This window comes from Toxotes jaculatrix, chromosome 18 (genome assembly GCF_017976425.1).
Source record: "Toxotes jaculatrix isolate fToxJac2 chromosome 18, fToxJac2.pri, whole genome shotgun sequence".
In the NCBI taxonomy this organism is placed as follows: domain Eukaryota; kingdom Metazoa; phylum Chordata; class Actinopteri; family Toxotidae; genus Toxotes; species Toxotes jaculatrix.
In genome coordinates, this window is record NC_054411.1 from 14388761 (window position 1) to 14402803 (window position 14043).

General features: G+C 40.9%; 1 protein-coding gene across 1 annotated transcript in view; it reads left to right on the forward strand.

The window, feature by feature from the left end:
- Positions 1-14043, forward strand: part of grin2aa (glutamate receptor, ionotropic, N-methyl D-aspartate 2A, a) — a 115321-nt gene that overhangs the window by 71328 nt on the left and 29950 nt on the right. Inside the window, exons 2-4 of the mRNA XM_041062577.1 lie at positions 488-654; positions 4429-4857; positions 13035-13149. Of these exons, the coding sequence (XP_040918511.1) occupies positions 488-654; positions 4429-4857; positions 13035-13149 (711 nt within the window). The remainder of the gene's footprint in view (positions 1-487; positions 655-4428; positions 4858-13034; positions 13150-14043) is intronic.

Genomic DNA, 14043 nt, shown 5'->3' on the forward strand with positions numbered 1-14043 from the left:
GTCAATGAGTCAATTTGTCCACCTGTAATAGCACTTGTCTGCTCAGTCCAAGCCCATGTCTCAGTTTGGATGAATTAAGTGGCAAATGATTCTGAGTCAGGTTTAATGGAGTGGATATGAGTGACTCAGAGTGAATGTAACCCTCGTTCCCCCAGAACCAGGCCCACAGAGTTCTACAACCTGCCTGTACTGCACCAATCCAATTTGGGCTTAATTGAATTGTTCTGAGCCCCTCATCCATATATTTCATCCACGAGAAGCTTATTACTCTCGATCTGTGTGTGTGTGTGTGTGTTAAAAAGTGAGAAAGAGAGTCTGTGTACTCATAATGTGCCAAATTTTAAATGCTTTCGTTTAGATTGACATTTTTGATATGCAGTTTTAATTTTAAAATCCAAATAAATCTTTAACAAAGTCTCTTCTTCCCCTCCCTTTATCCTCCTTTCCTTCCTTTTCTCCACTACTCCCTCTTGCTCTCTTTTCTCAGGATGTGAAGTCGACATTCTTCCAGTTCGGTGCCTCCATCCAACAGGAGGCACTGCTGATGCTGAACATTATGGAGGAGTACGACTGGCACATCTTCTCTATCGTCACATCAAAGTTTCCGGGCTATCAGGAGTTCATCAATATCCTGAAAACTACTGTGGACAACAGGTGGGATCAATTACTTTGCAGTGTTCTCCACAATTTCACCTTCTCACTGTAACCGTCACTATATATTTGATATCAACTTGCATAGCGGTAGCCAACATGATGATGTAGATGCATAAAGTTGTCACTCAAGAAGTAATGATGTTGGTGCTGTGCACCAATCCTGATGTGGATGTGTTTGCTGACTGCGTTCAGTTACCAGATATGGCAAACTTCCATTTTATTTGGAGAAGCCCGGGATAGAGAGCAAGCTGCGGTGGTCAACTAAACTCAAATAAAAGCCAGGAGGAGAGACAACGGTAACGAGACTAAAAGTCTGCAGCCATGCTAGTGGCACTGTGAGTCTGCACTTAGGCACAAAGGTGCTTTGAGCTAAAGGCTAATATCAGCATGCTAGCGTGCTCACAGTGACAATGCTAACATGTTGATGCTAAGCAGGTATGTCTACCATGTTCATCATCTTAGTTTAGGGTTTTTAGCTGATAACATGCTAACAATTGCTAATGAGCACTAAACACAGCCTACAGCTAGTTCTGCAAGTCTTTAGTCAAAACCAAAGGTATTGGACAAATTCAGATTCTGAGCTGATGACTAGATGAAAAGTGAAAGGATTAACAATACAAGAATGTGTGTACCAAATTTCACGGCAATGCAAAGAACACGTGTTGACATTTTCCATCTTAAGCAAAGTGGTGGATCGATCAACCAACAGATTGACAAAGTCTTTGTCTTAACATTGAATTGTTACCATATCAGAAAACTGAATTGTTAGGCTACATAGGGGAAACAGAATGAAATTCAGCTGGAAACACTGTCAACACATCAACTTACAGAACAGACAAGTGACTTCAAAATAATATTATACTGTAAATATATATCTGTAAAAGAACTATAAAGTATACTGAAAGTGGGCTGTTTTCCCCTTTGATATCATTTTGGGTAGAATCTTTTCCTTTTTCCTAACATCACCTATCAATGCCAACAGTTTGCACTAAGAAAAAATTGAAGATAACAAGAAGTGAAGGTACATTTTCCAAAGTGTTACTATTTCAGGCATTTTTCCAAGCCCATTCCTCTCTTTGGTCTGTAATCTTCTCCATTATCTCTGCAAATTTCCCCAGAGAATGAGCAACTTAACTTTCTTTACTTTCCAGAGGAGTTACTGTATATAATGTTTTGGCCTTGTATTTTTCAATCTCGTTCACTCACACAGTATGTACTTCAAAGACAGCAAGAATTAATGTAGATGGCAGGCGGCTTTACTACACATGCAGTTTGGCTGTTTGCTGCACCTTTAGGTCATTCTGACTGATGCTGTTGCTCTCTGCAGAGAGAAAGAGATGGATAAAAAACTGCAGAAGAGGCCAGCAAGCCATAATTTTCTGCAAAAAATGTCAAATGAATGATACATGTTCAGCAATGTGGAGATGTTGGCAAGGGTTGGTGCCTCCATTTGTGATATATAGAAGCCCAGCTGTGAAGGGTCTTTTTCATTAGCAGTTACTCTTTATGTCAAACCCAGCAGGAGCTCAAAAACTCTCTGCCTGTCTGTATTTGGTGACACTTAGCACTGTATTAATAATGAGTAGTGTTAAATGGTTAATTAAATAAGATTATAGGAATTTCCCACATTTTACCTCATGTTTTCAAAGCTTTGGAAGGATTTTTTTTTTTTTTTTTGGCCCAAATGCTTTATATCCTGATCTGGGAAACTGCATACACATATAACATATAAGTTAACCTTATGTTAGCTGCCCCATTTTGCACACTGAAGTATACGATTTGAGTACAAAAAATATAAGGAAACTGGTAATTGTTCAAACAGAACCATTGTTTTTCATTTAATCTTGTTTTGTCCACATGAATCAGCAGACAAATGTACTATTGCCTTTATAAAATACATATCAAAAACAGTTTCTAGCCTTAAACAAGTCCACGCCCCGTTGTCTATGGTTCTTTAGATGACCATTAGCAATTGTAACATCAATATCTACTCTATTTAAATGTGTTTACAATACGTTAGTGAAAGGTAGCGCCACTATATTGCAGATTTGTAATAAAACAAACAATAAATTAACACCCCAGTGTCAATATTCATACCCTCCAGAGGTGATGTTGACCTCAACTTTAAAATAACAATCTATCATGTCTGATACAAGAAATATATTTTCCAATTACCTGCAATTACCCGCTGTTGATTTCCCACGCCAGTGTTCAGTTGGTTCACCCTGACTTAGTCATGGGCAGACAGTTTTAATACTAATGAACTTCCATCATTCACAGCAGAAAATTGGACCAGTGAACGAAGTGAGTCAATGCTGACTTTGCCATAGGGACATGTCAATACTACTTACAGGCTATCTGCTGGAGACAAATACAGGCAGATCAGTGGTCTTGCTGTAAGATTAAAGGGGGATAGAACTGGGCTTTTGGATGGGGATGGTTGTCCAGGCGTTGGAGACACTTGCCTGTATCTCTTACCTCAATGATATGGGTCATCTCAAACACATTACATACAATGTCACCTCTTTCAGCTGAGATGATTGGGCTGCACGTAAGGCAAAGGTGTTCTTAAATTTCTGTGCAAAAAATGGGGAATTTATTTCCTGAACCTTCTTTTGGATGCACCAGTATCACATCGTCCCATAAGTGTTTTCACCACTGTTGTTTCTTTCTCCCTCTTTCTCTGTGAATGTGTCTCTGTGTGTCATTCTCTCTCTTTACTAGCTTTGTCATCTGGGACTTGTAGACCATCATCGCTTTGGACAGCAAGACGAGGACAGCAAGTCCCAGATTACTCTCATGTTACACTACCTGTCTATTGTTAGATCGTTACGATGGTTAACTGCTTCCCTCTTTTCCCTATCACACATCCCACTTTGTAACACACTCTCAGTGTGTGTGTGTGTGTGTGTGTGTGTGTGTGTGTGTGCATATCCTTCTTTATCCCTCACTCTGCCAACTCTTCCATGAACGACTTGTGTTCCCGACACCACGGCGTGTTACCAGTTTATGACATATTATGTTCTCTAATTACTAACATAACTGCCATTTGCTCTGCTTCTGCTGCTCTTTAGCCTTGTGTACTGGGAGCTGCTGGATATTATCACTCTGGACACTGTGAAAAAGAGCAGTCAGTCCCACTGGATGAAAAAGATACTCTACAAATGCATTATCTTTTTAATGAGCACTTGTTACTGCTCACTCTGCCCACTTTAGCCAACTGGCTACAGAACTAGATTAAAAATCTGTTTTCCCCCGCAGTTGCTCTGAACAGTACAGTTTCAACACTCTATAGAGCTAAATATCTTTGTAAAACATCTGTCTGCAGCCACATGCTTGTGCAGGTGCAATGTATTATTAATGAGCCTATTTTGTGCAAAAGGTGTGACAGAAGATCACAGTTGCTAACGATGATGTTGATCACAGCACTATTTTCTGATAACTGTCACCAATTAGCACACTGACCACAGGTGCTGTATTGGCCCCTCTCACATTAACAGGCCAGTGTTTGCTCTCCTTGTCCTTTTGTTATGGGGTCTGGAACCTGCTGAGCAACATTATACAGGACCAGCTTTATCATTTGCATTCCATTTAGCCTTAATGTGTTTCCCCTGACAGTAAGCACTTTACACCGATTAGTATTCACGTTGCACTTAACAGTGATATTAATTGTAATGGATAATTACAACCGCCCTTGCCAGCACCTGAGCAAAGTTAATAGTCTATTAGTTAAATATTAACATTTCACTCCTGTCCTCTTTATCCTTGCTTTAGTTTTGTGGGCTGGGACCTGCAGAATATCATCACTTTGGACGCAGTGGAGGAAGACAGTCGGTCACAGATCATGCTCAAGAAGGTCCAGTCTCCAGTGGTCCTGCTCTACTGTTCCAAGGACGAGGCGGTCTACATCCTGGAAGAGGCTCGCTCTTTGGGTCTCACAGGATTTGGATACATCTGGATTGTGCCGTCACTCACCACTGGGAATCCGGAAATAACGCCAGACGAGTTTCCATCGGGAATGATTTCAGTGTCGTATGATGACTGGGACTATCCTCTGGAGGCGCGAGTTCGTGATGGTCTAGGGATCATAACGTCAGCAGCGGCAGCCATGTTGGAGGAGTATGGCGACATCCCCGAAGCCAAAACTTCCTGTTATGGCCAGATGGAGAAGACAACAAAGCTTCCGCCCAGCGCACTACACAAGTAAGCAAAGAATGAGTGTATGGATGGGTTTGCATTCCTGTTTATAATGATTAGTGAGAAATACAGTGAGCAATGTGTCTTTTAAGAGCAAAGAAAACCAGCACTATAATGATTTTGTGTATTTTTATAACATCTAAGAGATTAGCTGTGCTAACGCACATGGATATTTGTGTGCCTGTTTGTTTGAGTGCATGGCTTCCTGCCACAGTCTGTTTGTTTGCACCGTTGTCCTCAGTAATTATAGACTTCCACCAAGTTTCCACCAAGTTTCCACCAAGGATTGAGACTGAAGAACGATGCAATTACTGGATGAAAGACCAAGGGATGGAGAGTTAGAGCTAAGAGAATAGAGGAAGTGTAAGAGTCAAAGAGAGAAGGGGAGTGAAAGAGGTGAATGGGAGCTGAGGAGGGAGATTGTAATTTAGGCAGTGAAGGAAGAGGGAGGGGAAAAAACTGAGACTGGGGTAACAGCAGGAAGCCGCTACAAATGAGTGTACTCCGAAATTGAAGAGCTCCTTGATGAGTCCTTCTGTTCTACTTCTCATTTATTCCTCCATCTCGCTCATTCACTCTCTTCTGCTCTCCTTCTCATCATGCGCTCGCTCCCCAGCAGCCAGTGGGAGATGTTGCAGGTCTTGCCAGCTCTGTCTGGCTTTCCATCTGGCAGAGGAGGGAGAGACACACACACAGCCCGTGTTTACATCCCAATATTGTGTTTTTTCTTTTTTTTAATAATGATGCGTGAAATTAAATTAAATTTCTTCAGTCTGAATGACAAAATCTGATTCCAGGATTTATTTTCAAAAACATTTAGCAAAAATCACAAATGTTTTCTGTCTGTACTGCGTTTCATTTTAAACTTAAGATGGTTAAACAAAAAATTACTATTCAGAAGAGCAGATTTAGCAACCCTTGAAAGCATATGGTTGTGTTTGGTATTTAACAGTCTGCACATATTTTGGCAAACATGTTACGTCAGTATATTATTGAGAATTTATCTGGGGCGTAAACAAGTAATCATCACCATTCTTTAGTTTGCTTTTGTCTCGACAAAGGCTTGAAATACGGCTCAAATAACAAACATTAAAAGACAACGACTTGTCCAATATGAATCTGTTTTGAAATGCTTTTCTGATATTCAGGAGGCGTAGTTGTTGATTTTTACCCATTTATTCTCAAATGTTTGCATAACTTCAGAGTCAGATGACAGTGGCTCAGAGAGGGATGAGAGGCTGAGAGGGAAAGACAGAGGAAAAGACAGACAGACAGAGAAAAATGTGACGCAGTAAGACATGAATAATGAATCAGGTACATTTAGAGCACTTAGTGTTTTGGCATTAGTGTAAAAATAGAATTTTTAGATCAGATTAAGTCCCAGTTATTTCCTCTGCTAAACTAATACTACTTTTGGAAGCCAAGATTGAAGTCTAACATTTTCCTCAGCGGTCAGTTTTCATGTAAATCAGGACTCTTTTGGCTTATGTGTCAGACATCAGTAGTTACTTATCTTCACACCTCCTCTGCTGCCTACTTTGCATCAGTACTGAAGATGTTTTTTGTCTGAAACTACCTCTGGCTTTAAACCAATTTCAATTTGGGTTTTACAGAAACAAAACAAAATGCATTGTGCACTGTGGGTAGTTAAGGGAGTCTGGGAGATTAGAGCATGCGCTCCAAAAATGGGGCTGGACAGACTCTGGTTGTTTAGAGAGCTTAAAATTGCTGTGGTCACTGAGGTAACAGAGGAGTAGCTGGCATTGTTCAACAACATTTATGAGCTCCCACCAGTAAATTATGGTCATTTTGTGCAAAGAGACAGTAAAGTATGACTGATTGCACCTTTAATAACCTCAGTAGGACCTTAAATACCAATTCAACACTAATAAAGCTCTGGTTTTGTCAGGAAACACAGGTAAACCAAAGAGAATTACCAAATATCCAGAGCCAGCTGACTTTGTTCCCAACATGCTCTGCTGCCTCAGGTTGTTACCCAGGTGATGAGTAGCCACAGATGGCTCTGTTGTGGGTGAGAGAGCTCAGCCAATAGGGCTTCAGGGCCAGGACATGAGAAACATGATTGGTCAAGGCTAGGTCGGGGCGACGGGCCAGTGTGGGTTGTTAGACCCTGAATGGCTGTCAGGGGAGATAGGAAAGCATGGCCAGCGTGCACACACACACACACACACAAACACAGAGGTGGGCAGATGGGCTGTATGTACAAAATGTACAGCAGCAGTGTGACATGTTGCATTACTTGCAGTATTTTATACTAGACTTCTCTTTAGTTCTTCTGTGGATCTACTGCGTTGTTGTAAGCAAGATGTCAATAACAGCGTCATCTTAGAAGCATGCAGCGAGCATTTACCTTGAAATGTATGTGTTTCTGTGCTTGAACGCCTCTCAGATCTGACAGACTCAACTGTGATTCGTGAATTTGATTTACAGCGGATGCTGCCTCCATCCTCAACTGCGCCAAAAACGTGTCACAATAGAACAAAACTTGTTTTGATGAGAATAATATTAATAGTCAGTGCTGAAATCACAGAAAAGTCTGTAGTTCTGGTGACTAGCGCTGTGCAGTGCGGGCTTTCAGTGAAGTTTTACCTCACTCACTTTGCCTGTGACAGCTGTGATGATAAATCCACTGTGACACATCCAAGATGAATATGTTTTGCAGAGTAATAGAAAAATAAAATTAAATAAAAACAGGAGACAAATGACCAACTAAGAGCGCTGGCCAGTGCAGCAATCAGACCAAGTGACAACTTGTGCTCCATATAAAATATGGTGTGTGGGTTTGTGTGTGTCTGTGCTTGTGTGTGTGCATGTTAGAAACAAGAGAAATGCCCCCCCCCCCCCCCCCCCCCCTTAAGAGAGTTTTCGGTCATGACCGATTTACAGTGTACTTCTCACCTTACTGTGGTGAACAATGTGTTATCTGTGTGTGTGTGTGTGTGTGACTTTGTTCTGACAGGTAATTACAGTCTCTAGCCCTGCAATATGAGTGTCAGAACTCAGGACACACACATGTACTGAGTCCTGGGGCAGCTGTCATTTGAGCTGTGCAAAGACACGTACTCACACACTACACAATCTCACAATGCAGCTGATTCAGTCATATCCGGACACATTTTAGCTTAGTTGGTAAGATGCAACCATGCAGTCAAGTTTGTAGAGTAGTATGTTAAAGATAAATACTGAAATTCTAAGAACAACAAGTTTCTGGTTTCAAAAGGGAAATGAACAGCAGTCTCCCATATCAAACTCCAGTATTTTGTGGACCCATCCATCCACCCCAACCTTGTCCTCCTTCGCTCCCGTCATAATTACTTTGGTTGCTAGAGGTCACCTAACAATAAAACATAACTATGGGTCATAACAATCTGCTTGCACAGACGGCCTATGGGCTCAGGCCGACTGGAGGATTTCTGAACTAAACTGCTGTGTGTAAAGTAGTGTGTCTGTTACTGGATGTTACTGTCGCTGTGTTGAAACTAATCACCTTATAAGCAATTATTTATAAGTAAGAAATGCATTTCTTTAGTTCCTCAAAAACCGAAATTTTGGAGGCAAGGTGCTATTGTACCAACTAGGGACAGAGTGAGAGGAAGGAAAGAAAGTAGGCAAATATAAAAAGTAGACTTAGTTGCTAATACATAACATGTACGTGTATGTGTGGGTTTGAGTGGGCGTATCTGCAATCATGAAAATCAGCAACTCATTTTACCCCTCAAATCTCTCTTGTCAGCTTAAGTATTAGCTTGCCTTGTAGGTACCAGTCTGTGAGAGAGAGACTGGATCCTTTTTTAATCAAATAAATGAATGTCACACGTGTGTCTGGGTGCAGAAGTTTTCATTTTAATACAGATGACAAGAAAATACAATGAGTTAGTTGTCTGTCGCTTTGAAAACTTGGCTTGTTGTGACTGTCCTGCCTAATGTGCAGTAAGTTGTAGTTTAGTTTTTACCTTGATTTTGTGGTACCTGAAGGGTGCATATGCTGTGGTTTTTCAGAATTACACATTTCTATTACATCATTATTTTTACAGGGTAAAATATATAAAATAGATGATAAAATTTTGACCAGATACTGCTTCTTTGTAAGGCAGAACATTTGCCTGTGTTGTGTTTATTAAGCAGGAATGGCATATGATTGACAGCTAGTGTACTACATCTTAGAGATGAATGGACCATCAAGTTGCTTTTGGTTTGAAGGCTCACATAGTGGAGAGACAGGGAGGGATTGGAGGGAGTTTAGTCAGTAGCAATGTGAACTACTGCAAATCCCAACTCACAAGAAGATTATTAATTTTTCATCAGAGGAATGGATATCTAAGAAAGGTGTTCCACTTTTGTGCAGTGATTCTTGTCCTAAAATTGGATTTGCATATTGGAGAAAACCCATGATATTCAAACTAAGCTACAGTATAAAGGATCCCAAGCCAATGCACAAATAAATCCTATTTTGTGCAACAAAAGAAATCCTGCTGAGGTAGCTGTGTGGACACGTGTTGCATTTTATAGTGCAATGCAAGCTTGGAAAAGACAAAATGTAATTGTTAGCATTAATCTTGTGCTGCCTAAACTCAAAAAAAAAAAAAACAACACAGACATACTCACACCAGGGACAACAGGAGGGGCAGAGACACTGCTAAGCTAGCATCTACTTCACCTTGTACAGTCATCATTCATGCCACACTTAACACATGCCACCTGAGGCTCAGCGTGTGTTTTCAAGTGACTGCCCACCCTTGGGTCTTCTTAAGAGATCTAAATCAGCACTGATAGCAGCCCCCATCTTTTTTTCAGTCTCCCCCTTTTGTCTCTCACGGCCATATCGTGTGTTTGTGTGTGTACTTTTGCACTTCATAGATCATAAGTGTTCTGATATACATCATTGCTTTGACTGGTCCTTGTCTTTACGAAGGATACATGTCTCTATCCATAACACACACACACACAGAGCATTATACAGTTCATTTTAACATCTTTGTAGAGACACTTTTCCCTGCAGTAAAACCTCTTCAGACAAACTGTAGAGTTCTTATCACAAAGTGACACCATTGTAAACATGGGGACATCCAGAGCAACTCGGAGTAAGTGAACACTTGAGATATTATATCTTTTGTGTCAAGAGCACTTTGACAGGGCAGGACATATCAGAGGAGCCTGCCGTTCTGGAGTCTGGTCTGTGTAAAATAAAATGACCCAATATACTGGAAAATGCCATTGTCTTTTACAACATTAATGCTCTGTCATTGCTCACTAGTGAAGGATTAAGAAAACAGCACAAACGGAGAGTATTTGGCACTTGCTGCTGTAATGCAGTGTAAGTGTGTGCTCTTACTTTCGTGCTGCAGTGTATGTGTAGTGCTGGTTAACTCTGGTGCAGTGCCCCCCCCCCTCCACTCCCGTCGCAACCCCTTTTACTCCAAAATAAGAGGAGGGAAGGAAAAAATAACACCGAAGATATTTTTATCCTAACTCTGTCGAGGCTTAGCTCGCTTCCTCCCTCATCATACTTCTCCTCTTTCCATCTCTCTCACTCAACCTCTCTTATCTTTATGCTCTCTCACTTTTTTTTGGGTGCCCCTTCTTTGCTGTCTGCTCCCTCTCCTAGTCCCCCTCCAATGAATAGTGAGATTACTGATATAATGGAGGGTGTGAAGTGAGGAAAAATTGGATCGCTTTACTATGATCTCAGTCCTACAGCGGGGGAGGAAACATTACGTGGAGAACTGTTGAGGTGTGCAAAGTAATTGTCTGTGTTTCTGTGTGTATGTGCAGGGATGTTCATTCAGGGTTGTTTAGGGTCATCTTCCAGCATATACACTCCAGTCTGTGTCCGTATCCTAGCAACACCCTATCCACCTGTTCGATGGGCGTCGGCCCAAACACACTTGCAGTCACACACACACACAATCTGCCTGTCCTGTCTATATCCTGTTTTGTCTTACAAATTCAAATTTTTGTAACATTACATTATAATGATGTTTCATGAAGAGCCAGTAACGCTTGAAGTATGTGTACAGCAGTCATGAATGGCCCTTGGTCAGTGCCAGGAATTTTTTTCCCCGTAAAATTTGAAGTGGTTTAAAACAAAACAAAACACAGAAGTGTCTCACAAAGATCAGATGTCAAGAGACAGAAGCATTAACTGAGGCCTGAACACCTTCACCTGCTCCACCTTACCAGCTCTTGTAGGTAATAATTTTGTTTACTGACTCACCTTACAGGATGTCCAACTCATATACTTATCTTCTAACATCCAGCATCCAAATATTCTACATTGTTGATTCACTGTCACATCAAATGTTTTATATTGGTGCAGTAAATAACAGTGTCTTTGCTGGACTGTGTCAAAGAAAAGATGTGTGGAAAAAAAGAGTGAGAAAATAAATCAAATGAACAACAAAGGAGAGAGTTGTACAGTAAACAGAGGGAAAGAACAGCAAAGGCTTCCACCGTGCTTGTGTGCGAGTGTGTGTATGTGTAAGCAGTGTGTGTCTTCCAGATAGGTGGTAGCAAAGCGCAGGATGGGCAGCAGCCTGGGTGCTGGTATTGATTCCAGCACCTCTTTCTCTGCTGTAGTCGCACATAATTGGGTTCAGCGCTGCATCCCCTGTCCAATCAAATGGCTTAATACTACTCACCTGGTGGCTTGCAGGCCAGTCTAATTATATTAATCACAAACCCCCTCAGTCCCCTCATCGCTGGCTGATTTCATCTGGGCATTGAGTGGTTGTGTGTGCGTATGTGTGTGTGTGTGTGTGTCACCAGCAGCAATTTAAAGCGGACATGTAGGTATCGCAAAATGTTGCCACTCACACAAACACACGCACTACACAGCCTTTTTCTGTGTTATTTCTATCATAATCCTCATGACTCAGTATTAGAACTACACTGCGGGTTTGTGGTTGCCTGTATATAATTACATTTAATTAACCTATTGTAAATTTACAATTACAGTGCCATCTAGCTGATTATGTGTTGGTTAACGTTATTTATGACATTAAAGCTGTAAAAGAAAAGAAAAAAGAACATCCATTAACCTAAATTGGTGATAAATTGTTTACCAATCAATGATTTTGAATGATTTAAAGTTTTGCTGGGGCAGACACGCAGAGAATCGAAGACAGATTCAAAAAAGAGCAAAAATTATATAATATGGAAACAAAATCTGACACAAATAATAAGAAAGCATGATTTGTGCAACATCAGTAGTTGTTATGGAACCAGCTTCATATGCTGTGGCACATTCCCGCACAGTGTCCCACACAGCAGAAACCACCTCGCCTGCTGTGGCTCTTCAAAGACACACATCACATGGTCACGTGTTCCATTTAGAAGTTAGCCCTGTCGCTGTGCAGCCCCCAGAATGGAGCCGAAGAGGAAGAAAAGAGGAGCTGTCTCTCCCGTGTTGTACATGCCCACTGACAGAAGGAGTGAGGGAGACAGAGTGGGGAGGGACAGCCATGATTAATGTGGAGGCTCTGTGGACCCAAGAATATCTTCCCACTGCCCTCCATCTTAGCTAATGTGACCTGCCATATGGGTCACTCATTACAGTGTGTGTGTGTGTGTGTGTGTGGTGTTAGTATAGACAGACTATCGCTTTAGGTACTATTCATTCTCACTTTCTCTTTTCTGTGATTCCTTTTTTTTTAGATTTTTATTTCTGGAACTGTATGAAACGTATTTTTTCTGCTTCTAATTTCCACAGAACACACACTGCACTGCTATTGACACTACAGTACTGACAGTACTGTAATTCAGTGGTAATACTCACAGGTTATAATACTCACACATTTCCTGTTGGATTAGTTTTTTTTTTAATCTCTCAACATTATACTTTCACTCTCCTGTCCAGTTGTTTTTTTTATTTCTGTAATTTAATCATAATCTGGTCCATGTGACTCAAATATAAAACTTTCATTACAAAACAGCCTGTGTGAATATTTTAGGATATTAATAGTAGCAGATTGTGAACTGACTTTTTCTCATGCTAATGTAATTCAATTTCCCTTCTGTTTTTCCTTTCCTCCATTCATGTCTTTCCTTTTCTCACTCTCCATTTTTTTCACCTTGCCACCTTCCTCCTCCTCATCTCTCTTAAATCTTATCACCCTCTGCTACTCACCCCCGCCCTCCTCCTCCTCCACTCCTCTTGCTCTCAGGTACATGATGAATGTGACATGGGATGGCAGAGACTTGTCATTCACTGAAGATGGCTACCAGGAAAACCCAAAGCTGGTGGTCATTGTTCTCAACAAGGACAGAGAGTGGGAGAAGGTAGGTTCTAAAACTGTGTGTGTCTGTCTTGGTTTGTGTGTGTATGTGCGCAAAAGTGTATTCACATTATTCTTGTGTATTCTTCAGGGTTGTAACTACCACTGAGGGCACAGAACTCACGTCCACCATAATATTTCTGAGAATTTTCAGGGTTGTTCTACACACACTTTTTTTTTTCAATTAGGCAAAAAACTAATCATTTAAATTAAAAGGGAGTTTGTATTCTTTACCATGCTTTGGCAGTGCAGAGAAAGAAACAACATTTAGACAACATTTAATCTTTGACTGGCAAGTGACCTCGGAGAAATGCAGTGCAAAAACAAAACTAGAAATAATAATATACACCAGTATTGAAAAGGATACCTTTGTCTCATAGTGCAACACTTAGTTGATCAATGAACAAGCTTATAGTTTTCTTCAAATGGTTAATGTGAGGAAGCTTCTATAAAGAATGGCCACTCTAAATGGCTGAGTATTCTAGTTATTTCAGCTGTTGTAATGGACTTTAAATGGCAGCCATGCATCTTTATACCTACATCTTGCTGCCTCGTACAAGCTTAAATACTTTATATTTAATGCCCCAATAGCTCGTAGCTCAGAGTGAGTGAGGCCGAGAAGACAAAAGAATGGCAAAAGAGAGAGGTGTGGCTAAAGAAAGGATTTGGATACTGAAGAAAAGCAGATGGATGTTTCTGTAGGTCTTTTCATTCCTTTACATCTCCAGCCCCGTTTGTCTCCTTCTTCCCACTGCCTCCTTCTCTCATAACATGTGTAGCATTCTGCCACTCTCTCTCTCTCTCTCGCTCCACCCCCACTTAACTTCTCCTTTTTGCCTCCATCTTTCCATCCTCTCCTCCATTTTTTGATCCTTCATCCCTTCTCCTTCACTTCTTT